General features: G+C 35.9%; 1 protein-coding gene and 1 long non-coding RNA gene across 7 annotated transcripts in view; one reads left to right on the top strand and one right to left on the bottom strand.

The window, feature by feature from the left end:
- VPS13B (vacuolar protein sorting 13 homolog B) overlaps positions 1-28000 on the top strand; it is a 431250-nt gene that overhangs the window by 267935 nt on the left and 135315 nt on the right. For all 6 annotated transcript variants that reach the window (XM_068183911.1, XM_068183916.1, XM_068183903.1 and 3 more), the window contains 3 exons: positions 9396-9599; positions 18256-18382; positions 20016-20159. In XM_068183911.1, coding sequence (XP_068040012.1) covers positions 9396-9599; positions 18256-18382; positions 20016-20159 — 475 coding nt within the window. The remainder of the gene's footprint in view (positions 1-9395; positions 9600-18255; positions 18383-20015; positions 20160-28000) is intronic.
- LOC137476207 (uncharacterized) lies at positions 4690-7551 on the bottom strand. The gene is made up of 3 exons (XR_011000294.1): positions 7480-7551; positions 6472-6557; positions 4690-4838 (listed from the first exon to the last, which is right to left on the bottom strand). It is a non-coding gene; the product is annotated as an uncharacterized lncRNA (long non-coding RNA).

Genomic DNA, 28000 nt, shown 5'->3' with positions numbered 1-28000 from the left:
CCAGCTGCAAAGCAAATTCGAAACTTTTTAAGGCTGGAAGTGTATAAATGCATGTGTATATGTATGCAAGAAAAATGCAGAGGAATGCAATTCTCTGGCACGTCTTTTTTGATCCACTGTAGTCAGACAGCTTCATTGGTTGATTTTTCCACATTTTTGGCATAGTAACAAAAAAATGCCCGATATATTATGTAACTGCAAATGTTATTGAAGTTGAAGTTGTTTTCTAAAAATAATTTTTAAAATCTACATGTTGTATTTTTAACACACTGCAGCTCATGAGAGTGTATCCAATTATATTTACTAACTGGACTCAAACTATACATCCTGGAATTTGCTGTTTCCCAAGTGGGCAGTGTATTTGTTTGTGTGTTTGTATCTGTGCGTCTCTGAACTACCTGACACTGGAATCTGTAGCCTTCATGGCCGATATTTTGAGTACACAGGGATATTTTGAGTAGATTTGCATCTTTTTTGTTCCTCTCTTTGCCCTCCTTCAAATGTGTATTTAGAAGTAAAACTCCCTTTCAATAAATTTTGTTAGGCATAGTTTCATACTGACTTAGGAGGTGCCAGTAGTCAGTTAACAATAGTCTAATGGGGTTTTAAGGAAGAAAATATACTGGCTTTAACATGACAGGTAATGTATTTCATAATTACTATGGAGTGACATTTTATATCAGGAGAGTTTTCAAGGCACATTGAAATAGGCAAAGTAGTGCCAGTACTTCAGGAAGAAGAATTAAAGGAAGGTTATTTTTAATACTGTGTTATTGACATATTTTACAGTATCATATACAGTATTTCAGAAATAGTTCCAGCTTGCCATTAAGAATATGATGATTCTATAAGAAGAAGAAGAAGAAAATACAAGTGGCATATTGAGAAACTACTGTAATCAGTGCCAAAGATAAATGTGAATTGACTTGGAAAGTTAAATATTCATATTTTAGAGTAGTTTCTTGTATTGACCACGCTATAAGCATTACCAATTGCAATGGACATGCTGAAAGTATGCATTAATTTCTGCTTCAGATACAATTTGATTGATGTCTAGGTATGATTTTGATATACTGACACAGCAGCAAAAAGAAATCCTGTCCCACATCAGCTTATGAAACACACTGAGGACAGTTTGCCTTCCAGCTTATAGCAGATTGTACTGCACCATTTAGAGAAATTCCACACATTAAATATGAAGGCTGTATTCAGTGAAACTTCACCTAGGTATTTTCAGGTGAATTTATAGAACATCTGGAAAAACTGAGATATTGTACCACTTAGCTAGATTTATCAATTGAACCAAAATTCAGGCTGAAAACAATGGGGAAATCACTAGATTATTTATCTTAGTCATATAGTAAAGCAAGTACACACAAAATATTTAAAAATCTGAAATGAAAGATCCTTTGACTGCCAGGCAGCATTAAGTTTTGAGATAAAATTGTTTCTACCACAAAACAAAAGCATAAAAGTCTTTGGGTTATATTGTATTTTGCTTTTTTTAGTAGTCCCCTCTCCAACCTAGTATATAGTTTAGTTTAGTCCCCTCTCCAATATAGTTTTAGAAAAACTATATTCCATTTGGTTTTCTTCAAAGAACATTTGGCATCCAAAAATATCATACAGACCTTTCTTTGGAATTGTACATACTTATCATTTATACAGTCTGTCAAGTGTATATTTATACAGTGCTTCCTGAATTTGGGTGAATGTTTCAAAAGTACAAAGAGATTCCTCAAACTGTCTAAACATTAAACAGTATAAAAATGAAAAACTGTTTTTTAAAAGTTCAGACTTGCTCATGCTGTTATTTTTGCTGAGGAATTTAAACAATAAAATTATAGAAGTAATTAAACAGATGACATCTAAATGCACAGCTGCAAACTTCAGCTTTGTTTCATCTTATGCTTTCTTTGAGAGACACCAGAATTACTTCATAGTTTACTAATACTGTACCTTGTGGCCATAGGGTCATTGGTACTGTGTTCCAGAGACAGCTCTAGAAGACAAGTGCACTGCAGACGTTCTTCAGCTTCTTTGCAGGCAATTACGGTACTGCAGCCCTTGTAGCAAGGGACTGCTTTTGTGTGTCTGGTCACCTCACACGATATGTAGAGCATTTTCTGCCCATAGGACTAAGAAAGGAAGCAGGGGCCAAGTTTTTTGATGTGTGATCTGCTGTAATTCCTTTCATGTGTTTAGTAGCTTTTAGATGATCAGTGCACTGCTACCAGTCCTGACTTTGGTGTGGCCCAGTTCACTAAGATCTGGCCTTCCTAAATGGATAGCAAATGGAGTTATAGTAGCACCCACCCAGCACCACCACTGTAATTAATGAGCGTGAGGGGGTGTTGGGTTTTTTCCCTCTGTAGGTACCTATTGGTTTCAAAATAAAAATATTTAAGTAGTCGCATAAATAAAATAAATAAATAGTATATCAATTATAGTATATCAATTAAAAAATTGCAGACACTAATTTTTATCCATATTTTATAACTTTGCATTCTCAGAATACTCTCAAAATGTTCTCTTTGCAATTAGTTATATTCACAAAATCATGTTGGCTTTATTCCCACAGTATAAATTAGTAGACTGTTGAAGAGGTTGATTTTGTCATTTAGAGATATGTACTAAGCAAGTTTAGAGAGAAGAGGAATGATGCCTGCCTCTCCTGTTTTCCTTTGGCATGTTCTAGCCTTGCAAAGAGGGAAGCATGTCCCGTGGCAGGCCAGCCAAAGGGGTCTGCCTAGCCCCAAGCATTCTCGTGTACAGCAGATCTGGCAAATTTGCTCCTCTGCACATCCACGCATCCCATTAGGCTTGTCACCTCAGTTCTAAGCAAGGCAGTGTTGCCTGCTCCTTTTGAGAGGGTGTCAACCAAACATGCAAAACAGGCACAAACCATTGACTTCCATTCACCAGATTTTTTTCTTCTGTCTTTAAAACCAGATCTCTCTTCTCTTGCATTATGATAGCTCCATGAATGTCAGTCCTTTTATAAAATGATTTGGGATTAAATAAATACCTGTATAACTCAGTAGTTGTGGTTGATGAAACTGGTGAAATAGAGGACACACAGTAGTTAGAGAAATGTGATTGTAATTTTACAGTTTTTCATCTCTGGGCAATTAGTTTAAGAACTGAGGGTTTTTTCTGTAGTGTTTGTTTTTAAGAAAAAGCTACACAGCAATTATAAGGGAAGACCTGTCTGCTTCAGCTTGGCAAGAAAAAGCTGTGCTGGAAAATATTAGTAGAAGAAAATAGTGTATTTGGATATTTTAGAAAAAGTTTGGTTATTACTATAATTATTTTCTGTAGAAGAGTTATTGCTGCAGAGCTAGAAAAGTCTAGAAGCAGAGAGGAGATAACTGTGTTTCTAACTGTCCCATCTACATGTCTCAAAAGTGACTAATACCTAGCTTGGACATATTTAAGGGGAACACTTTTAGGTAGAGATCTGTGATGGCTTTGTTGAAGATCCTGAATACCTTCTCTTAATGTCATTCTCTGTCAGGAGCCATGATTGTCATAGTAGTAGATTCTGTACTGTGCTTGAAGTATCTAGAAGCTTAGAGTGAATTCTAACACCTTTTTCATGGTTGAATTTTCTAAACATGTATCTAACATATCCTTATGCCAGACTCTGAGACAGAGGAGACAAAAAGACATGTTAACAACAATCAACTAAAATCTTAGTGCTCTTTTATATGATTAACTGTTCTAGGTGATAATGAGTGTAGATGATTTGTTCTATATATCCACTTGTTTTTTTTTTCTCCAGGCACTTCAGGCAACTTGGTATTCATGTATTGGATCCTGTTTTAGAGCATGCTTATCCATAATTGAATTTTTTTTTTTTTTTTAATTTGAAAGTACTGAGTTCCTACATGGAATTAATTGTGTTACCTAATGATCTTTATAGCTATTTGTTATTGTATCCTCTGCTTTAGCTTTGTAAACTCTTACACCAGTTCCTCTCTTCTCAGTGGTACTTATCTCTGTAAATATACAGAGCAAAAAGGGACCAGTGCCCAAGAGATAGAAGTCAGAAATTTATCCACCATTAATTTGAAGAAGAGGAAAGTTACTTGTTGCCCTTTTATTTTTACATTGCTGTAGCAATTGTTTGAAGTAGTCTAGTGCAATCAGAAGAAAATTTTGCATATATTTCAGTTACTGGCCTTTTTTTTTTCAACATACTAAATGTACAAGTAATCTACTTCTCACCTGATTTTTGCCTATGTAAAAAAATGATAAACACTACAAATCATTATAAAGTTAGAACTTGTGAGTGTTTCTGACTACAAAACATATTCCATTAGAATGCAGTTTATAAATTTTTCCTTTGCATTAAGATGATATGTATTTATCCACTATGTAAATTTAAGAAGGGGTCAGTCATTTTTATTTTGCTCACGGAGCTATCACTGATGTTTTCTTTTTACAAGAGTCCTACTACACATATGAAGATGAACCCAGGTACCTTAACCACTCTGACTTATAGGACATCTGCCATGTATTGTCTTCTGTAGATAATGTTGATGTATCCTGCTGTGCAGATCACAGCACTAGGGCTAATCAGACAGTATGCAGTTTTCATTGTTAAACAAATTCCTGTGATCAATAGTATCACTTGCTAAGCAGAAAAGCATTAAGCAAAGCAGCCTTACTGCACTCACTTTATATTTTCATTTAATAAAACATTGCTGATATCCAATCCAGAGTATGCTGCCAGCAGTTATGGACGTGGGACAGTAGTTGTGTTTTTCTGGGTCTGAGCTGAAGAGGGGAAAAGGAGCAGCTGCCAACAAAGCCAGTCATGTGTGGCATAGTTCCTGGGGAAAAGAGGCAGAAAAAATGAGAATTGGAGTTTACTGCTGATGGCATTTGAAAGCTTGCTTTACTGATCCAGACTAAAATAAAATTATTTCCAACATCCTGGCAGTCATAAAACACTGTTTGTTACACCACAAGTCTCCCTGTGGACAGATTGCAGGGTGGGAAAGCAGAGGTGAGGTTACCCTTGTCCTGGAAGACATGTGTATTACTCAGTATGGCAGAATATGTACCCAGGATCATGTGAGGACCTTCTCTTCTTGCCTAAAGATGTCTCCTCCTTTCTTCTTGCAACATTAGAATGTTCTTACTTGCTTCTTTTCTTTAATTTCAGCCTTAGTGCCCTGATTCTATGATTCTTCCTCTTGCCCACTATTGTGCTCTCCTTTTCTTTCTACTTAACTTCTCATTCTTCTTTCCATCTTCCTCACAAATAAGTGTTTTTAATATCTCCAAATTTAGGCACATCCAGGATTTCCATCATGAGAAGTCATGCTATAGGATTTTTTTTATTCTAGTACTGAGGTCATGTCTCTATATCTTGTGTGATGTTGAGAAAGTTCTGTTTCTCTCCGAAGGGCTCAAGTGTTAACTTGTCTGTGACAAAAAGATATCTATCTGGTATAATTTTAAAAAAAGAAAAAATAGTTGCCTTTGTTTGAAAAGCTGATTCCTGTCTGAGGTTTTATTTCTAGAAGCTCAGCATTCTCAAAGGCTTGTGTTGTTCTAGCCCTAGAAATAAATCTATGTTGTTGTCATGGATTCTCTTGGTTTACCACGAGATCTATGGTTTACCTTTCTCAATCTATGTTGTCATAGATTCTATGTTATAAAATCTATGTTGTTTTCATAGATTCTCTTGGTTTACCAAGTTTTTGTTCTGTGCTCTTCTTAACACCTATAGCATCTCATTCCACATGGAGTCCATTGTGTCCCTAAGAAACTCCTGCTTCAGTTTCCGTGTTTGGTACAATACATTCAATGGCTTTGTCAAGGAGGAAACAATTTTATTGAGTTGAATTGGGGAAAAGGCACTGAAGGTGCATTAGGTCAGTGATGAATCCTGCTGTGATTTCTACAGTAGTCAGTCACATCTCATGCATAGGTGAAGGGCTTTCAGACTACATCTAGCCTGGGACTTCACAAGTTAAACAGAGGAGGAAGGAGTCCTTTTACATATGTGCCATAGGTTATTACATATTTATCCAAGCTGACTTTCTGTTTCCTTTTTAAATTAGGATAGGAAAGATCTTTTACCACCAGGAAAAACCTTTCATAATTGAAATTTGGGTAGATAGGTTTGTAATCTCTATACCTGGAAGCAGAAATTAGTGCGCACAGAAATCCAGTAAGTACTAATAAAAATTAGCTGTTGTGTGTAAAGTCTGCAAGTATTTCTTAATTATTATATAATGTGTAGTCTTTAACTGCCATTTTCCTGTCTTGTTTAGCTTTTTGTAGGTCTCAGATGAGCTGTAAGTGAATAAATTTAACTTCTTTACTGTGGGTCTCAGAATTATGCTTATTCAGCAGCATATAGTAACTGGTTGAACATGAACTGCTTCTTAAAAAAACATACAAAAAGCCTGACCCACACTAAATCAATTAAAAAAAAAAAGAAAATCTTTAAACCTGTGTTTCCTGTTACATGCTTATGGTTGTCTTTGGTTGCTTGTGATCTTACTGTTTTGTTGACCACCTGTTGTATTCTGCACCACCTGCCCAAAGATTAGATGAGATAGTGAAGTTGTTTTCAGAAGAGGGAAGCAATTAAAGTCGTACCCCTACAGTACATTTCAGCTGATAAATCATCACTTATGCTGGAGATAGAGAAGTCATGAATTTGGTTTACTCCGTTTTCCTGAATTTATTTGTCGCAAGGATTTTAAAGGGTTCAGAGTTCACACAAAGCACGTGTACTTAAGATTAGGCCAGGTTTGCCGTGGTTTAACATACCTTCATCCTTCTAGGAAGTATACAACTAATAAATTGGAGGGATACTTAGGAAAATTGTTGATATGGAAAACCAAAAAGGAGAGCTTATGTAAATCACTGTATGTAAATTGTTGATATGGGAAACTAGAAATGAGGGCTTATGTAAATGCCTGTATATATATTACTTATTTGGGAAAAGGCTATATTTTGATCCTTGTATAAAATTGGCATGATGCAATTTCTGAAAGCCATAATGAGTTTCATCAAAACATCAAGGCATTAATTACTAATCCTTGTATTTTACACTTATGTGTAAAATATGTGTTTCTTGAAGTGGGTTATCTATAGAAACACAGTTTGGTTGGATTTCAAAATTGTAGCTGAAGGATCAGAAGAAGAGTATTGTATTATATATAGGAGATTGTTAATAGTAGGAACAATGCAAATGTGAACCTTTTTATGAGCATGAAAATATTGACCTATTAGGCTGTAATATCCTGAAGTGCATTAAAAAAAGATGCAGCAGACAAATGTGATACCAGCAATGCAATACACAAGTACCTTGTCTTTAATGCCTTTGCATATTTTGCTGCACCTAAAGATTTTTGCCAAAGAATGATTTTGTTGTGGTTTATGTTTAAATAAGTAAATTTGTGAGGGTAAGAAAGCCATTGTCACAGTGGGGAGTTTCAAATTAGTGCATACAGACACATTGTGCTTGAGGAATTTGGTTCACAAGGTCATGGTTATGCTGAATGAGTCTGAGGAATATCTAGGTAAGCCTGTTGCAAGTTATCAAGCTGCTCAGAAAAGAAGAAATTAAAAATGCTCACTGTGAAGTAAAGGGGAGAAAATGCATGTGAAATTAGTATTATATTCTGTTTTATATACACAAGCAGATTTCCAAAAATATGCAATTTGGTGCTTTATTTTAAGTAATATTTCACAAAACAAATATTCCAGTATTTATTTGTATTAGACAAAGTATGAAAATAGACATTGGATCATACAATAATCTACTGTTGTGGTTTTGTTTTTGTTTTTTTTTTTTTTTAACTGCATTCATATTGATGAAATAATGCCTTAGAAAGAAAAATAAAAGGCACAGTGGTTGTGGTTAGGTCTCTCTGTGTGGAAAGTTGACAAACACATTCTTAAGTTTTAAGAAACCACATTTAATTTTGAAGTACCACTACTGACATAACAGTTTTTCAGTGCGTTTCTACTAAACACTTAAGAAAGTTATAGGGACTACTGAACAATGCCATCACGCTGCCTCTCCAGGAATGACTTGATCAAAATGCCTTTCCTGTCATCCACATGCCTCTGTAGGTACATATGATTAATTATTTATTTTTCTTAATTGCTAACATACTCCATTGGTGACAATGGCAATGTATTGGCAGTTTCTACTGGTATTTGGATTTAGGCAGCACTGGGAATGCACTTTGAAACAGATTGCATACCTACAGTGTGCATACTTGTACTTTTGAGTTTGCAGTTTGGGATGTGCTACTTAGTGTTTATTTATGTTTAGATTATTAGCATCAAATTCACACAAAGCAGCTTTATACTAAATAATTTTGGCCCAAGACGTTGAACAGAAGAGTAGATTGGATGTCATATGCAAATAAGAAGCTTAAGCCTCAATGCAGATATATGAAATCAATAAAAATAGACTACAATTCGTGATCATAGATTGAAGGAAAAAAACTTAAGATCCCCTTGCTTCCTTATTTTGAAAAATGGTGATAATATAATGGTGAATTTTTGTTATAATATCAAATGAGCAACGCACAGAAGGCTGTATTGTTCCTAGTATAGAAAGGGCAAGATAATTTTTTTTAGTATTTCCCAGTGCTTATTAGCAGAAGACGAATGGCAATAGAAGACTCCTCTGTTACTGATCACAGGTAAAATTGAATGGTCTCAGCAGCCCCCACTCTTTAATAGCTCTTGAATGTTTTGTTGAAGTTGAGTCTGACTGTTTCCAAAACTCAGCTCAAGACTGAAATACTTTGTAAAATCTAATGTCATAGACTTTAAAGGAATCCACAAGGAATGTGGTTCACTCAAAAATGCTTTTTTCTCACTTGTTAGAAGAATTTTATTAAAAAAACTCTGTGCTGAAATACAGAGGTAAAAGGATTGAATTGTTTTTCCATCATCTTGGAATATTCTTTTTAAGTTTTATTCTTTGATGAATTTGAACAGTGGGACAGTTGGTTATGCTTCGTGGTTATACTGGTGTGTAGCTGTTCTTATTGAGGACTTGAATGTGACATCCTTTATCCATTCAGTAGATATCAATCAGTCCCAGTTCCCCACAAGGCTGCTCGTATCAGTCTGATTGGAAGTGCAATGAAGTTGATGCATTGATCTCATATCAATTTTGGTACATGTGGCTAAATTTAGGAATATGTTCATTTGCAAATCTCGCAATGAATTCCATAGGAAATAGGCAGATGGGTACTTTGGAAGATTTGAAATTAAAATAATGCTTAGTGTAGACAAGAATGGCACAATTGGTACTTTCATTTTGTTAATTTGGATCTTAATGAATATCTGATTGGTCTGATTTTGACCTTTGGTGATTTCTTTTCCTTTTTTTGACATTACAGGAGAGCACTAAATCTAGGAATTCTTCGAGACCCTGGATCAGAGGTTGAAGATAGACAATATCAAATAGATCTTCAATCTATCAACATCGGTACTGCTTATTGGAATCAGTTGAAACCAGAGAAAGAAAATGGAAAAGGAGGAGTTTTGACAGAGACTGAGAGAAATTCTCAAAATCCAGCACTTGAATGGAACATGGCCAGTAGGTAGGGATTTTTTTAAAGACTAACTCTTTTCTGAAAATACGTAGCATAAACACTGCAGAGAGCGTGCACACTATACCTGAATTAAATAATTCAATACTGGTTTTGCTTTACATTACAAGCACATTTCCCTGTAATTTTAGATTACACATTTGAAATGCATATTACTGTTGTTGTTATACTGTAGTTACTGTCTAGTTACTGTGTGCCTTTGCTTCCATTATAAGCTCTTTTCCGAGTGACTTACTGTCCATCCATAAAAATAACTCCAGGGCTGAGACTTCAGCTTGTCAGTCTCTATAAGCAATGGGAGGTTCTGTTTTGAGGGTTTTTTTGGGTATAGGGTGTGTTTTGGTGGTGGTGTATTTTTTTCTTTTTTTCTAAACTTCTTTTATTTGTGTATTTACAGAGCTTGAGTAAAACCAGCTTAGACATTTCTAAATTAGAGAGGGATAAAGTAGAACATTTCCTATTGATTCTGAACTGGTTTTTGCACTTCTGCAACTAAAACCAGATGAATTTTGAGAATGCGATATTTCAGCTAAGTCTCCTTTATTGGGTATTGTATATGTGCGCACAAAGCCCCACCCTCGGGTTAAACAGGGTTGAAAGACACAGCATGCATACACTTGCCTGCTATTTTGATGTTTTCAAGTATAAAATTAATTGGTAATTGGTAATTAATTGGTAATTTGTGAAGATTTTAAATATTTATTTTGGTTTTAATATACCTTTTATACTTAAAAATTAATGCAAGTAGTTTAAAACTAAATTTTACAGTCTACGTAGCAGATTTCAGTTTTCAAATTGGCAGAAATAAGGTCTGATGGCCAAGAGCAAGCTTTCAGAGGTAATTTTGTGGATTTAGGAGCATTTCTGCTAGTACATGCCTCTTTGCCTGTACATTTAGCTATTTATTTTCATATAAAAGTCCTTTGTATCTAATTCATGCAGAAACAATCTGATTTTTATGAAATGTGTGCATAATTTTATGGTTCCTAAAGTATGATTCCTATCTCCATTTAGGGATGAGATCCTAAAAGTGATTTAGAAAAACAGACAGAATCATCTGGAAATAACTACTTCTGGTTTAATTTTCAGAAAAATGGGAGATGAGAGGACTCAGATTTTTCTAAAAGTAAGGCAGGTTGTAGCAAAGGCTACATGAGGATGGCACACAGACTGAGCTTTGTAAGTGATGTATTGATGCAAGGCCAAGAGGGCAGATAAGCTAACTCTGGAGGGAGAGCATGAAGGAAAAAGATGTGGTCAATAATAAATTCCAGTTTATCATTGAAAAGTAGAGGACAGGAAAAACAGTTCTAACCAAAAAAATGATAAAATGACAAGGAGTCACAAGAGTGCAGATAAAAATTTTGAAACAGAAATAGACTCCTGTCTTCATTTGTAAGATTATGTGTTTTTTCCCCTCTTTTAACGATTTATTTTTTTAACTCATATATTTCTAGAGAGGTTTTTTATTTTAAATTCCCAGCCTTAAAAAACGTGCATGACTTTCCAGTTGGGCCTTGATGTTTGACAATTTCATCGTGAGGTTCTTTGTCCCAAAATTTCACATCCCCTGGAATATCTTGAAAAATAAGGTTACGTTAATCTCCAAAGGACTTGCAGCCAATTTGCAACTTAAGCTTACATAGTAAAACCAGCCACTGAGAGATTGGCTTTCCTTTTCCTTACCATTGGTGACGGAAATCCTACTGCCAGCACACTCTGGATCTGAGCTTTATGGTTGTAGATTCAGATAGAAAATTCAGTGGGATTCCTGAAAAGCTAGTAGGACAAGGGAGGCAGCTGTTACAGACAATTGTGAGTTCTCTGTTTGTTTTTTTTTTTCCCTATAACATCTTGGACATGCTTCCTCAGCACACTTCCAAAATGAAGTTTTATTAGAATACAAATAAGTATGTTTGGTTTAAAATTGCTTTTGAATGAATCTTCTACTTGGGTTTTAATTTAGAAGAGTTATAATTAAATGCATTAGATTTTCCTTTCTGGTATGCAATTACAGAATTTTAATTCCAGCTTGTTTTCAAGAAAAAGTATGAATGCTTTCTTACCCTTTTGGTTTTAAATTTTACATATTTACTAAAGTTTCTTCAGGATCTTAGCATTTTTGCTTTTTATTTAGCAGTCAGTTATGCTGTATCTGGGTTGATTTTATGACCTGTGGAAGTGATGTGTTGAGAACTGGAAGAACCTGCACTGAACTCTGCCATCCATGGTGCTATTTCCAGCTTGCGCCAAGAGGGCAGCTGCAGCATGTTCCACGTGGTGCTTACTGTTTCCAGGGTTAAGTTTATCTTAATATTTACTGCAAATACTACAAAAGCTTTATGCCTTAATCTAATTTTGATGCCAATTTTTGGTTTCTTTAAGTTTCTTAGAGATGCATTTAACCTGGAACATAATTAATGATTTTTGTTGAGTTATTTTAGGGTTAATTTCTTTGGTTTTAATATACTTCTCTTTGTTCTTACCCAGTGCTCTGGTATATTAGGATCACTGGGTTTAAAGATTCTTCTTTCAAATCTGTTTCCCTTATTTTTGTAATACTTTAATGCTATGTGGAGCAGTATAGAATCCAATGTATACCCAGTTTTTTTGTAGTTACTTTACAGAAAACTTCAGCATAGATACCAGCCATTCCTTTTCCATTCCCATTTGTAAAAGCATTATTGGATTATTTAGAAATAAAATTGCAATTTTTAAAAATAAATTATATTTTAATTTAATCTACAATTGATATTTTGCCTCATTTTTAAAATTTGCGTGAAAACCAACCTATTTTAAGTCGGAGATCCATGGATATCACACCAACAAGTATCTGAAGGCTTTTGACGTAATTTATCATTTAAATGCTTTAGCAATCTTTACTCTGAAAGTAAATCCTTTGAATTTTCGCACCACTTTTTCTGGAGTTTGGTTCTTCTAGTACTTATTACGTTAAGGGATTGATTTTCCCCCCTCCACCCTTTACATTGCAGTTTGGAAAACAAGTTGTCATACTCTAAGACTAAGTTGTTGAATACTTGCAAGTGTTTAGTATAAAATTCTTCAAGAGGGGCTATAGTGAAATGCTGGTGTGATGCCTCCTGTGTCTATTCAGGTCATGCCAAGGAGAATGGGGAAACTGGAACACTCTGGTAGGGTGGATGCAGTCTTGCAGAAAAAAAACTGTCTAGATGCTGTGCTGTACTGAGTATCAGAGATCATAACTCTTTCCATTATGAAATGTTTATGCTTCACCATGGATGTTATAAAAAGCTCCCTAATGGTGTAATATATAAAAAGAATACTGGAAACAGTCAGACAGTTCTAATAAGGTTATGTACAAATGAAACCTGTCCACATTTATTCCCTTTACCAAACAGCATGAGGGGAACTGGGAGTACTTAACCGAAAGAAGTTTTCTTGATTGAAAACTGCTTTTTCAGCTTGCAGATCTCCTCCTCCCTCTCCCTCCACTCAATGGAAAAAACAACAGCCCTGAAGGAAATAAAGAAATATATCCTCTCTTGAGGCCTCGCCCCCATCCCTGTGCAATCCTTCTACAGCTCCCAGCAGCAACTTCTGCTTCCTGCAGCCTGAATAAACTTTGCTTAAAAAAAATAATAATTGAGCTTAAACGCATTACTTCTCTGTGTGGTAATGAATTGAGTGTGGCAATATACTGCGTTACAGTTTTGTCCTTGGCATACCACCATCTGGAACAGCTCTCATGGAGTACATCAGGGAGCCAATGATCTGTTCTACAAAACTGAACAAAATACCACTGCAAGGATCCTCAGAAAGGTTTCCTGCAGATTTTTCTTTGAATAGTTTTCGTTTTCATGCTTTTTTGGAAAGTTCTTGGCAGCTTGCCAAGTTCTAATGAGAGAGATCAAAAAAAAAATTAATCTCTGGATCTTTGTGTAAGGAAGTAGAGACATTCCCCTTGAATCTTTTGGAATAAAATGCAATGCATGTTTTTCAGTAATTAATTTTAATTGTTGTCTTTTGTGGTACCTTAAGTTGTGCTTGTATTCATGCTGTACAAAGCCTTTCTCAATAAGGTGGGGTGTTTTATTTTTATATTAATGCACACCAAAGAAATGCTGCGCAGCAATCTTCATAAGATAGAAGTTAGTTTTACTGAGGTCTTATAATACAAAAATAGTAATTCTTTACAGCCAGGTAGTGTACACTTATTTATTTTCTAATTTTGGTTATTAGATGGTCCTCAAAATGTTGCTATGATGTTTTACTGGCATGTGACATGTCTTTGCAACACCTCAAAAAGCTGAAAGGATGTGAATTAGTCATTAGTAGGTAGATATCCTAATACATTCTTAATACATTTGTATATCAGGGATTAGCTGATTTCAACAGCTACATGGGAAGCCTGCAAGAGAAAATTCTTTCATAAGTCTCAAGTTAACTGTCTTAAATAACATCTTTTGACATTTTGCATGCCTCAACACAACTAGAGAACACTTTGACTACGTGGCCTATTTCATGCTAATATGTTTTTTTCTTTTTCACATTACAAAATTCTCCGTGAGAACTCATCTTTCTAGCTAGTAAAATTACATGGTGCAAATGTGCTTTTGATTGTTATTCATGTATTGAATGTATACAAGTTTCTCGCTGACTTAGTGAATTTTTAAGCATATAGGGGCTCAAAGTCTAGATTCAATAAGATATTATTAAGAAAAAAATACAATTAATAATAAGGTAAACATTTCCAAATTTCACATCTAGGTTATGTTTAGCTATTACTGGCCATGTTTTCTGTTTGTTTTGCTTAGTGTTTTCCACATGAGAATCGTAGTAGTAGGACTTAGTCCTATTTGTGCATTTTCTCAGCTTATCCAGTCTCACATCATTGCAGCTCCTTGATTAGGGCAACATCATCTCTTTGGCAGTCCTTCCTCTTTGTATAAATTCAACGTGCTTCTGACTGGATATAATCAAATGCTGATGATTTGATTTGATGTAATCAAATGTTGTTGCTTCCATTGCAAAATCTGTTCTTCGCATTTTTTTCTCTCTTCTTCCCACAACATTTTTTGTCATATTAATCATAAGATGTCTTTGCTTTCGTAGTACTTCCAGACCCCCTGTCTATCCATTTCCCTTTTCATGTCTTCTTTCATTTGTTTTGACTCATCTACACTCCCTGCTCATCAGACCTCTTCATGCCACTTACCATGACCGACGCATTCAGTGTTTTGAAGAGGCACTGCCTTGCTCACTCCTGTGTGTTACAAAGGTGTTTGCTGTGGACATTCACACTGTTATTGCAATGCTTTATTCTAAATCCTTCCAAAAAATTAATTTCTATTATAGTGTAATATAAAAACCATTAGACTGGTTGCCGCTGTATGGATATTGTTACCTATGCTGCTGTTAGTAGTTTATTTGCAGCTCCCTGTCGGTGGGTGTGTTTTTTCTTATACTTAAATTGTAAGCCCTTGAGGACAGAGACCATTTTTGTCCTGTGCTTTTGCAGTGTGGATCTGTGGCCCATAACCAGGGTTTGTGTTATTGTGCAGATAAAGCCCAGATTCTGCACTAAGGCACCTCCGAACCTTATCACAGTTGCTTAACTGCCTTGTTCCTTTGTGTTAGCATATGGTCTTTCAAATGCACTTACTTTTAAGTGTAGATGATCAACTGCTTTAACATCTTTAAAATACTAGCTTTTCCTTTTTTTTCCAAGACAAATATATAACAGATGCATAAATGAACCACGGAATGAATGTGCTGCAGACATTGAGCCATCATTACACTCTTCACAATCAAGTTTTTTCATAAGCTCATGTGGCGTACACCTGTGTTAAGTTAGTGTTGCACTTAGGTGCAGTGTGGAAGACTCAATAATTCAAAGTGGAATTTGTTTCTTTGTTCCTTTTGTACTCTTTCTCATATCCTCTCCCTTCATTATTTACTGTGCTCTGTTTGCCTTCTGTTTGTACTTACAATTATTTTCCTAATACTTGATTTGGCTGAGGTTCAAATTCCCCCACAAGAAATTCAGAAAGTAGTAAGAAGAGCTGGACAGGGATAGCACATAAGGATGATTTTAAAAATAAAATAAAATAAAGCAGTAATCAATATATATTACCAAAAATGCCCTTTAAGATGCAGTGTACTAGGTATCTACTAGTATAAAGTATGAAAATTAAGAAATGGGAATATGCATAAGCTGAAAAATAATTTGATCAATGATTGAAGAGAGCCAATTGAGGGTTTGAGATTCAACAAATAACTTGCTTTTACAGCTCTGTTTCATATATTAAAATCATACTTACTAGCATTTCAAGAAACTTCAAGTAGAAGTTTTCTAGGATAGTTCTAGCTGCATGTTCTTTCATAGAATTGTTCTCCTATGTAGCTCTTTGTCCTGAAAGAAAAAGGCATTTCTTTCTCATCCATTGAGAAGGGGAAATAGGAACTGGGTAGAAAATAATCTGGTTTAAATCTAAAATAGAGGTGGTGGCAGGGAGAGAAACAATTGTAGAACTCCAAAATCTAAGACCATTTTCTCAAGTTGAAGATGTTCACTAGCCACTAACAGGTCTGATTTCTAACTTGGGGATCTAATGAGACTAACCTTGCTCCAAATGCCATTATTAGAGCTCAACAGAGATACAGCTGACCAAAATGTTAAAGCTTTTATGGTAAGATGGTAGTTTCTCCACTCACTAATTGGCTCATTCTTAAGCTGCACATTTCTTATGGTAGTGTGCAGCCTTCTCAGCAGTGAGGGTCATTTGAGGCAAAAGTTTATTAGAGTTGTGTTCTGCCAGTAGTAGCTCTGTGGCATCTGTTCTTAACTTCTGTATTTTGTTGTCCTAAATAGATTTAAAAGCTCCAAGGCCTACCTCCACTGTATAATATATATTCCCTTATAGATAGTCATCTTTTCTACATGTTTTGAGGACACTTAAAAAAATATTAGTAGAATTTGAAGCATCAAATTTGAAATAGCCTAGGCACTAAAATGAATTCTGTATTTTCTGCAGTATGAATTTTATATATTTTGCAGTAGACTGAATTCCACCTCCACTTATGATTTAACTCTTGGCTTACAAATCATCAGTATTTGAGATTGTTATTTTTTCTACAGAACCCATTACAGAACCATTACTAGACTATGCACTGCAATACCCCTTCTTAATCAAGAGAGTTAATACCTGTTCTGCATGCAGTCAAGTAATTTCTGCATAGACAGGCATATAAGCTTATTGGTTAATAACATTAACGTGGATAACTCTAGCTGATGGTGGGAACTAATTGTTAATTGCATAGTTCATGTCTGGCTCACTTGTGTGATTTACACTGATGCCTGAACTGCCATGTCTCCATTCGAGATGGCAAAATTAAAGGTAATACAGGGAAATGTAACTGACATGCTGATGAAGAGTTCTACATTGATCTACTAACTTCTTCTCTGAGGCCATGTAGTTTGTTTTTTAAACTTTCATCATTTCCTAGTTGACATTTTTCTATTTTGTAAACATAAGAAAACTTACCTTAGACCTATAAGGTCTAAGGTAACTTTATGATGATTTTTAGAATTATCCTTGGTGAAATGTAGGTATTTCATGTTGCTACAAACAATAATAGGTAAAAAGAACTGTCAGAAACTATCTTGATGTAAGGAGTCTCCTTGGAATTTGAAGCGTATCCTCTTTTAGGGGCTGGACAACATCTTGATCTCATTACATTTTTTTCCCTCATCAGAGGCTCTCAGATGGCATTTTGTGGCAATAGTTTATTTGACCTGACCCAGAAGATTCTGGCCATTTGGAATGTGTTGTCATAAGTTATTAGTGATCCATCTATAACAGTTGTGCTTCTAGCCTTACTGTTTGGTTAAAGGTGGGAGGGAATGGTGGGGCGGGGGGGAAAGAAGCCAACAAAAAACTCAAAACTAAACACCTGGCTAAAAAATAAATGCAATTGCCAAGTTTAATGACACAAATATTCTTGGTAAGTAAATGTTGATATTTAGCTGACAAAGCACCAAAAACAAGCAGTGACAGAAGGAGTTGAGGAAGACTGACATCCCTGTTTTTCAAATAATTCTAAACATCTTGGACAATAGTTACTGATTTCATGTGGGAGTCCTCGTGTTGCATGGGATTTGCTAGTTTAAGTTTTCATGTATTTCATTTTTGTGTCAGTTTAGTGCATATGTCTTCAACACGGACTTTTAATGCACAAATGCAAATACTATGTAGGCTTCAAAACAGCCATTTATAAAGTGAAGGTTCTATAAAGAGCTGCTTATCCACAGGCAAGTTTTAAAAATACTGGTAAAAAGTTTGCATCTTTCTTCAAATTATTGTGCATTAATCAGGAGAAGAAGCAGTGTCAAGTGTCAAACTTGTCTACCTGGAGAGAGGTTGAAGAGTCAAATATTTAGACGTACTTATCCTGTGAAATGAAGATAGAAGTCTGCCTTCAGGACTGGAATTAATATGATTTATAATAATGATAATTAAATATTAGTAACTTAGCAATCAAATGCCTAATAGTGTTGAAGATGTTTTTTGCTATGTGCTGGATGTAAAGAATAATATGGAAAGTTTTTCCTCTCGACAATTTATAATGTAATTTAATCTTTACTTTTCTTTCCTTTGTTTCCTAGCATAAGGCGGCATCAGGAAAGGAGAGCTATTTTAACTCCAATTTTAACAGATTTCACCGTTCGAATAACTGCAGCTCCTGCCATTATTTTTACAAAAATTGATGCTGCAGAGAATTTACACCCAGAGGTTTGTACAAAGTGTCTACAGAAATAGTGTAACTTATAATATATGAATATTATTAATATTTTACCACTCCACCATTTGAAGTCTTCAGGTGTGTTATCAAGTTGCCAACTGGAGAAAAGTCACGAGCAGAAATGTTCTTTCTCTGCTGGAGAAAGAATTTTTGTATAGCACTTGATATTGAAGGCAGTCCAGCCAGAGGTAGATAAGCCTATTTTCAGTTCCAAAAATGGGAATCCTTTAATGATTTCCAGCAATACTTTTTAAAAGTTGGTGATGGAAAGGTGTTGATAAGAGGTGCAGCGTAACAAAACACTGTATTCACAAGCTTCTCATAAAGAAACCTGAAAATGCTATCTGTAGACTATTTTTAATGAGAAAGTTAAGCTGAGTTCTCTTTGCCAGATTTCCAAGACCCCAAGTTGTCACTAAGCATCCATTTCCCTACCTTTGCTATGGGTACTTCCAGGCACTCAGATTTAACAGTCACTTTTGCTGGTGTGTTATTCAGCTAGTTAAGAATAAGTCTGTGAAGTAGGTTGCATACAAAAGGTATTGGCTGACTTTTTGCCATTAGTTTGTAGCTCAAGTACATTTTATATAGGGAAGATACCAGAAAATTTTTGTCAGCTCATAAGGATAATTTCCCTTAAAAACTACCTCCTGGGAAGAGCAATATTGACAGGAGTGTAAAGGGTACTAGAGGTGTATTGCAACATGCAGTGGGTGTACCTTGTTGGAAAATATCAGCTAGTGGGCATAGAGAGAAGAAATCAATAGTTTCACATTTTGTGTAAAGGGTCATCAGAAGGGCAAGTGGAAAATTATTTAATGTAAAAAAGAAATAGAAAGCCCCAGTATAGCTAGGATGCATAGAAGTTATTCAAGTTAAAAAAAAATCTGAGCTTTGCTAATGCTTATGTTCAAGAATTTCAATGTTTTCTGTACATGCATTCTTCTTGTTATCTATTCCCTGGATGACATTCCATCCTGAAGGGAGAGGTCTAGATTAGATTAAAGCTTGAGCACTGTGCAAACTTCTCATGAGACAGAGCAGTTCTTCTCCTCTTCTGTCTGTTTTTCATCTCTTTATTGCTTGCCAACAGTGGTGAAGATCTTTATTTGTGCTAGACAATATCAATAAAACAGTGGCTATTCAGCTAGTGTTGCCAAAGTATTAAGAATGGTTTACAGGCAAAGAGAAATCAATCAGATTGGCTATCAGTGAGTTCCAACACATGATTTCATTATACATCAAGCAGAGTTTGTGTTTAAATAAAAAATTAAAAAAGGGTATCTGTTTCTTGGAAGGAAAGGAGAATTGGAATCATTGCCAAGGACACTCTAGCAGCCCACTGATACTAGCGAGGGATGGAAGCAAGGCCTTGTGCATGAGATGCTTTTCTTGCAAAGTTTGCCTTAACAGTTCTGCTGTTGAAAGCCATGGAAAGAATATGCCACATCTTTTAGAAGCATGAAACACCAGTTTCTCCTAAAACGACCACATTTGTACTATATATAATGTTGTATATAATGTTAAGTATTGACTACAACAGGGAACCACAATACAGTTATATAGAAGCTGAAAATTATTTTCCCAATGGCTGTTACTTAGTATTTTCCCTTAATTTCACAGGAAATTTTGGTCTGTGGTCATTCTTTGGAAGTGAATATGACAACAAATTTGGACTTCTTTCTCAATGTGGCTCAAGTGCAACTTCTTCAGCAGCTGGTACAAGCTAATATGGTTGGACTGGAAGCTTCCAGTAGCACCACTGAGGTAGGTTTTTCCCTGGTTTACAACTGGATTTTTAAAAAGTCCATCTGCAAAGTACTGTAGCTATGAGCAGGTGTTTGTACCATCTAGAAAAAATTGTAGAGGTAAAGGAAATACATGCTTTTTGTTGTTTGTATAGTCAGTTTCAAAATGCATTCTGATGTTAATTTAAGAATAAAAGGAGTGTTAAGAGTATTATTCAGTAAATGCCAATAGAAAGAGTGTTAAGAATATTATTCAGTAAATGCCGTTATTATAGCAGTTCTGCAACATCTTATGTACAAGGAGAATTATGTAAATGATGAAGGAAACAAATTTTTGAGAAGTGGGTTTTTGAGATAATTTGGTGTTGAACTTTTCTCAAATCTTTGGTAATTTCTTGTGAGTTCACATGCTACACTGTCCTTCACTAAGCTAGTAAACTATAAAATTTTCTCTGTGCCTAGTAAACACTACTCACATTGTCTTTGGGTTTCAAGTCTCTAAGAGGCAATCCACCTCTGAATATTTTCATACTTCTTAAGCAAGAATGTTGGTACATCATGAGGGATCCTGCATCTAAACAGTTAATCACTCCTTTTTATCTGGAATATTAGTGATTAGTTATCGGCAGCCATCTCTTGAATTTTGTCATTTTTTATTATTGGGACTTGATACCTCAGTTTATATTGAAAGCCAATCACTGTCACAGAGTGGTAAGTTTAAATTTCACACTTTGACACTTCTGGGCTGATTAAAAAAAAAAAAAAAAAAAACACAAAAAAAAGGAGAAGATAGGGAAAACTTCTGCCCTAAGAAAAAATATATATTTCTTATCTTGAACACCTGGAATCTAGTCAGGCTGAAAGCATCTTGAAGATAGTCGGAGTTAATAAATGAAAAAGCACTAATTCCAGTGGAATGGCTGTTGGACCTATGGAAAGAGTTATTGAGCAAGACACAGTCAACTATTCCAAGAATCTGGCTAATGGGAGACCTGGAGAAGATTTTCTCCTTCCTTTCCTGAATCTCACAGTTTCAGCATTGCACGTGAGTCTGGGTGGATGCAAGGAATGCTCTAGAGCAGCCAAAGTATTTACATTCCTCTCTCTTCACCCTGTCAAAACCCCAGAAGTTTTTTGTGCTACTCTAGGCATCACATCACCTCCCATTCCTTTATCACTTCCCAAGGACAGAGAGAAATAAAGGACATTGTTTCATTAACATTTGGAAACATGAAAGATGTAGAAAAGAAATGCGGTGTATTTTTCCTTGGATATTTTACAGACACAGGGCCTCTTTTGGAGATTAATACTGTAAATTATATATAGAAATATCTTCAATCAGTTATTTGTACTGTTTTCCCATTGTCAGTGGAGTGGACAGAATCAGAAGATTTGAATAGATGCTAAGAATTTAAATTCTGAATTGGCTTTGTGCAAAAGTGCTGCATGACTTACTTGGACTGTAAAAATTTAAAAGGAATTTGCTACAAAATTTCAGAAATATTTTTGTTGACTACATCCTGAGATACTTATTTGCTCTTCATTGGTAACTCCCTTGCATCAGTGAGGTCTCCTGTAATGAATAAGGGGGATATTTCTGTCTCAAGGTGTTTGCCTTGTCTTTAGCAAGTTATAGAAATACATCTGGATTTACTATATTGGAAATATAAATCCATTGGTTGGTTACTTTTTGTCCAGTTCTGCTTCAGTAATGTGTAGCTCTATATGCGTAAGTGAAGCCACCTTACCCTCTAATATTTGCACATTTATTATTATTATTATTATTATTATTATTATTATTATTATTATTATTATGGTTCTTTAGTCAGAAGAAAGAAACATAATACACTGATTACTGCTGTTTTTATCTTAGCAAATGAAATCAGGAGCACATAGCTTTTCATACTTCACACCTGTATATTATTTCATTGCAAGAATCAAAGCATAATTTATGTTGAAGACACTTCTGGAAACCATTCCGTTGCTCAAAAGAAGATTAATGTCCAAGCTAGATTAGGCTTTTCAGGATGTTGTTCGGTCAAATCTTTCTTTACTTCAGAGAAATGACCATCTGGATAATTGTCCTGTGCTTAATTACCCTTGCTTTGGGATATTTTTGTCTTTGTATCCATTCGGAATTTTGCTTGATAAAACTTTCAATCATTGCCTCTCAACATTTCACAATACCTTTCCAAGAAAGTCTGACTTAATCTTCTTCATGGCCCTGCTTTAAATAAATGGAATCAGTAATTACATGCCCCACCATCATCCTTATACTTCTCTTTTTCTGAAAAAAACTAGTTCTCTCACCCTCTCCTTATAAATTATGTGCTTTAACCTTTTAATCCTCTTGATAATCCCCTGCCCATTCAGGTTTGTCAGTCGTCTTCTTCTGCTGTTGAGCTCAAAGCTAAAGACAGTGCTTGGGATGTTGACCTGCAAGTATCTCATCATCTCACCTCTGATCTGGTGGCTGTGCTGCTACTAATGCTTCCCAGTAAATGCTCAGGCTCCCACACTACAGGGACAGTCTTATCACATGTTTAAGTGATCATGTGAGCATGTTCAAAATAATCACATGTTCAAGTTGTTGGCCACCAGGACTCTTGGGTTTGTTTCTGCAAGGCTCTTCTGTAGCTGGAGTTTGGCTATACTTTGGAATATTGATCATTACTTTCTGGTTTTAGTGGCCCAGTGTGGTTTTTACCCATCTCACAGTCCATCCATTCAGTTCACACTTCAGTGTTTGAATAAAAGTCAGCTGTGGAAAACTGCCTAAACTTGGCAAACTTTGCTAATGGCAAAGGACATGTTATCTGTACTCTGGCCTCAGAATCAATCATCTCATCACAGGAGGCAATCAGATTTGGGTAAAGCATGACAGTCATCAAAGTAGCAACCCTTTGTTTAAACTTTAAAGGTGTGATTTCCAAATGGACTGTATTTGGTGGTTTACAGGGTAATGCTGTAAAGAATTGTGTAGACAAAAAAAAAACAAAAAAGAGGTGATGATTTATGGGTAAATCTCTTTTTTCTTCAAGTGTTTTAATATTCTGTAAAAGGTTTCATGCCAGGTCTCCAGTGCTGTGTTTTTACTTATTATAAGACCAAGCTTTATACTGTTTTATGAATCTTTGATGTACAGTGGGCCTATTGTACTGATTTCTTCATAAGGTATAGTCTATTATTGCAAAGAATATTGCTTTGATCTACTTGACAGCTTTAGAGTAAGGACACATATGTGGTGTTTGATAGATTACCTGAGGGGCAAAGAATGTTGCTGCCTTTTTGTAATTATTCACTTTTTCAAAATTAGTATATGCCAAATTCTTAGAAGAAGAATATATAATGCCTACACATGGAGAACAGAAACAGAAGTGCTAGGAAATGAAATACAAATATAAGAGTGAAGTGCTGTTAATGTCCTGATTTTGTTCAGTGATACATCTAGTATTATAGGTGAAATATCAATAAAAGGGCCGCATTTCCTCCTTCTTAGAAGAATTTTTAATATTCTGGTAAAATTATTTCCAGTATAAATGATAACTAGTTTTACTGGTGATCAGAGATAAAACAGGTGAATTTTCAAGGAGTTCATTTCTTCATCTGGTGAATCTATTTCCTGGTGTCCATCACTTACCACCTGGAGATTTTTGGCAAGACTTATTTGTCATACTATCATTTAGAATCAGAAAACACAAGAACTCTTCTTTGAAAAAGAAATTAAATTCAAGCCAACACACATCTTGGTCTGCTGCTGACCATGTAGGAATGCATGAGTAACATAACTGCAAGTCAGTGAATGTTACACTCCTCAAATATAGCTACTGAGGTCATTAGCAATTTTTACTTTCCAATAAGCTTGAGATTAAGGCTAGACTTTTGGAAAAAAAAATTGACGTATACAAAAATTATTTCTTTAAATTTGTCCTAAAGATTGTTCCTGTCTGCTAACTGCACTAACAGTTACTTTATATCTTCCTTGAAAAACAAAAAGGTACTTAGAAATGCTTACTTTTTCTTCACAATATCTCTGTGAGGATTATGTCTCTAGATGAAGAGAACATGATTGCTTTTAAAATTCAAGGCAACTTGAAACATCTGGAATATTTTCCAGAGGATGTCCATTGCAAGCATTCACTCACTTTATGTTCCCTATGGTCCTTATCCCCTCCATCACAGAATCAGAGAGTGGGTCGGGTTGGAAGGAACCGCAGTGGATTCTCCTGTCAAACCTACCTGCTCAAGCAGGGTCCTCCAGAGCACGTGGCACAGGATTGTGTCCCAATGGTTCTTGACTATCTCCAGTGAGGCAGACCCCACACCCTCTCTGGGCAGCCTGTTCCAGTGCTCAGTTACCCACACAGTAAAGGAGTTCTTCCTCATGTTCAGGTGGAGTTTCCTGGCATCACTCTCTGCCCGCTGCCTTTTGTCCTATTGCTCAGCAGCACCAGGAAGAGCCTGGCTCTATCCTCTTGGCACCCTCCCTTCAGATACTGATAGACATTGATAAACTCCCATCTCAGTCATCTCCTCTAAAGTCATTCTTAAATAGGCCCAGCTCCTCAGCCTTTCCTCATAACTGAGGTCTCCCTCATCATCTTCATAGCATTCCATTGGACTCACTCCAGGAGCTCTACATCTCTCATGTACTGAGCAGCCCAAAACTGGACACAGCACTCCAAATAAAAACGCACCAGAGCTGAGTAGAGAGGCGGGATCACCTCCCTCAACCCGCTGGCAATGCTCTTTCTAACACACCATAGGATACCTTTGGCATTTTTGGCCACAAGGGCCGTTTCGTTGTCCACCTGGACCCCCAGATCCTTCTCCAAGCTGCTTCCCAGCAGGTCAGCCCCCAGCCTGTACCAGTGCTTGGGGTTATTCCTCCCCAGGTGCAGGACTCTGCATTCACCTTTGTTGAGTTCCAGATGGTTCCCTGCCCATCTCTCCAGCCTGTTGAGGTCACTCTGAAGGGCTGCACGGCACTCTGGGGTAACAGCTGCTTCTCCCAGCTTTGTGCCATCAGTGAACTTGCTGAGGAGGCCTCTGTCCCTTCATGCAAATCAGAGATGAAAAGTTAAACAAGACTGGATCCAGTACCAACCCTTGGGAGACACCAGTAGTTAAAGGCCTCCAACTAGACCCTGTGCCACTGATCACAGCCCTCTGAGACCTGCCATTCAGCCGGTGCTCACTTTGCCTCACCCCTATTTCTCAGGTTATGTAGTCTTGTTTGTTTATTTTCTGCTTGCCCAAATGCATGTTTCTGTAGGTTACAAGTCCCTAGCTATCCTATACAGTCTGAAATTCAGATAGGTATCTAATATACTAATAAAAACAGCATAAGCTCTTTATTGAAAGAATAGATAAACTCATAATACTTTCCTTCAATCATACTTATTCACAAGTTTTTAATTGTAGTGAGGAATGCAGCACTCAGCAATCCGTTTTTGAAAATACAGAAATGTTTTCTCACAGTTTAATTAAAAATGAAAAAGCTGTCCCTGGTTTAGATCCCTCTCAGACCTCCCTTGCCCCTGGCTGGCATTCTTTTATTTTTGCCTAAGCAATGAACAAACCTTCCAAAGTTCTTCAATGTGCTTGATATTATACATATGTGTTGCTAACCATTAGGATGCAGTAGGTCCTGCACAAATTCAATTCTTTTAATATAATTTGTAGTCAGAGCCAACAGGCAATGGGCACAAATTGTCATTCACCTGGGGGAAGTGTTGAACCAAACAGGGGAAACCTGGTGTGGGCACATCTTTGTTTTCTTTCAGAAATTCCAGGCATGACCTGCTGGCTAATGTTTTCGGCTTTGTTAAAGCCTGCTTTTAGGTATTTGACCTTTGAGCACTCTTCCTAGGCCGCATAAGTGACTAGTGTATGTCACCTTGGTAGATGATATTCTGCTTCTAGAATAGAAGACCTGGCTCATGGCCAATCACTGAGTAAACCCCATCAGCAGGTGTGACATGTTCATAGGACAAACCCCTGTGTTCTTATAAATTGCAGCAACAACCCACCAGCTTCCTGAATAAATGATATTAATACTAAGGGGAAGCCAAAGTAATTTCAACTTTGCCATTTTGTTCTTTTACCACAAAAGTTATATTTGGACTCTAACTACTATAAATATTGGCTATTTCAAAGTGATCAGCATGTTACTTGTATTCTTCCCAATAATGAGCAAGACTGGGGGAAGTACAGCTCCTATCAGCTCAGATAACCCAAACAAGAATAAGCAAATGCTTCAGTGAGTAATAAACAATACACCATTAAAGTAGCTAATTAATAACTGAGAAGTGTCCAAAAGGGAGAAGGCACAGAAAACTCATCTATGACAGCTGATTCTTTCCTAGCCGGGCTAAATCTGACTGTACTGATTTGTCACATTAGACATACTGCAGTAATATTTGCAGAAGGTCTAAGTCATTCTCTGTTGCTGTAGATGAGGCTTAATAAAGTTTTTCTGATAAGTTTTAAAGCCCTGTAATATGTTGGCTCAGGAAGTCTGGAAGAGCATGCTGAAGAAGTAAGTATTCCTCTGTGCTTTCTTTAATTATATGTTAGTTTTTTTTCCCTCAAAGCATCCAATTATATCTACTTTCAGACAACAGGAGTCTAAAAAGATCTTTGTTCTGACTCAGTAGGATTGTTGCATTCTTTATTTCTGTTTATGGCAATCTCATCAACATGTTGGTTCTGTAATTTCACTGTAAGATAAAGAACATGGTCAGCAGCATATATGTACAAAAGTGCTGTTACAACTACATCACACATAAAATTTGAAGCAATAATAGCTAATAGTTTATAGCTTTTTTTCTTGCTGATGGTACTTTAGCAGAGCAAACTTTTGAGTAATGAGCAATTTAATTGCACTTTAGTTAAGGCTCTTAATTACTTGTATGAAAAATGAAAAAAAAATTGTTGAAAATGAGCATAAATTTGTTTTCCATTTGTATTTTGCTTAGAAAAAAATAACACTCAGAAAACCAGTAAAACAAGTTCCAGATAATACTACTTAAGAAGCCAGACAGTCAAAGTGTGAAATGGCAGATCCACATGTTGCACAGATGTTATATTGACTGGATAGTATTCTTATGGAAAGCTTGTGTAATTGGAAGTATTTTCAGTATGTTGAAACTTTGAGAAGTTGGCATTCCCATTTGCCAGTTTCTTTTGAAGAAGCTGTTTATCTTTTGTCTTTTAATTACTGAAATCTAAGGTAATCAGTGTTCAAGAGCCAAAACATTCTTGGTTTTTGTATTTTATACAAATCAGTTGAATTTAGGTATGTCTTGATATCCTGAAATGTGTTGGCACATTAAAAAAGCTAATGCTGTGTAAAAATAACTTCCTGAGGGTTTCAAAACATTTTTCATTATGCCTTTGGTATTTGTTGTAGTGAGTGAAAAGAGAGCTAACTTAGTCCATGGTATCAGTAATGCCCCAGAAACAGTAGGTATTGAAATGTGGACCAATAAAATATTTTTCAGATATATATATATATATATATATATATATATATATAATTTTTTTTTTGTAGCTTGCACTATTCCTGATCAGGTCTTGTGTACCTGCTCAGTTATGCCCATGTTTTAGAGCTTTGAATCTTCATTCCAGGGAATAGCAGGTCACACAGCAAATTGTACCACAAGTTTGATGTCCGGGGCTATGAGATGCTTTCTGATGGATCTTAACCACCTTACTTGAAGAATCACAAATTTATTGCATCTGGAATTAATATATTCAGTTTATTGATAAAATTGTTAGCAACAATCACATGACCTGGGATTTGTAGACTGCCTTTTTGCATGAATAGTTAGTAACTGTTAGTTACTGTTAGTAACT

This window comes from Anomalospiza imberbis, chromosome 1, assembly GCF_031753505.1.
Source record: "Anomalospiza imberbis isolate Cuckoo-Finch-1a 21T00152 chromosome 1, ASM3175350v1, whole genome shotgun sequence".
Lineage (NCBI taxonomy): Eukaryota > Metazoa > Chordata > Aves > Passeriformes > Viduidae > Anomalospiza > Anomalospiza imberbis.
Note: the sequence above shows the minus strand (reverse complement) of the source record. Positions and strands in the feature narration are given on the sequence as shown.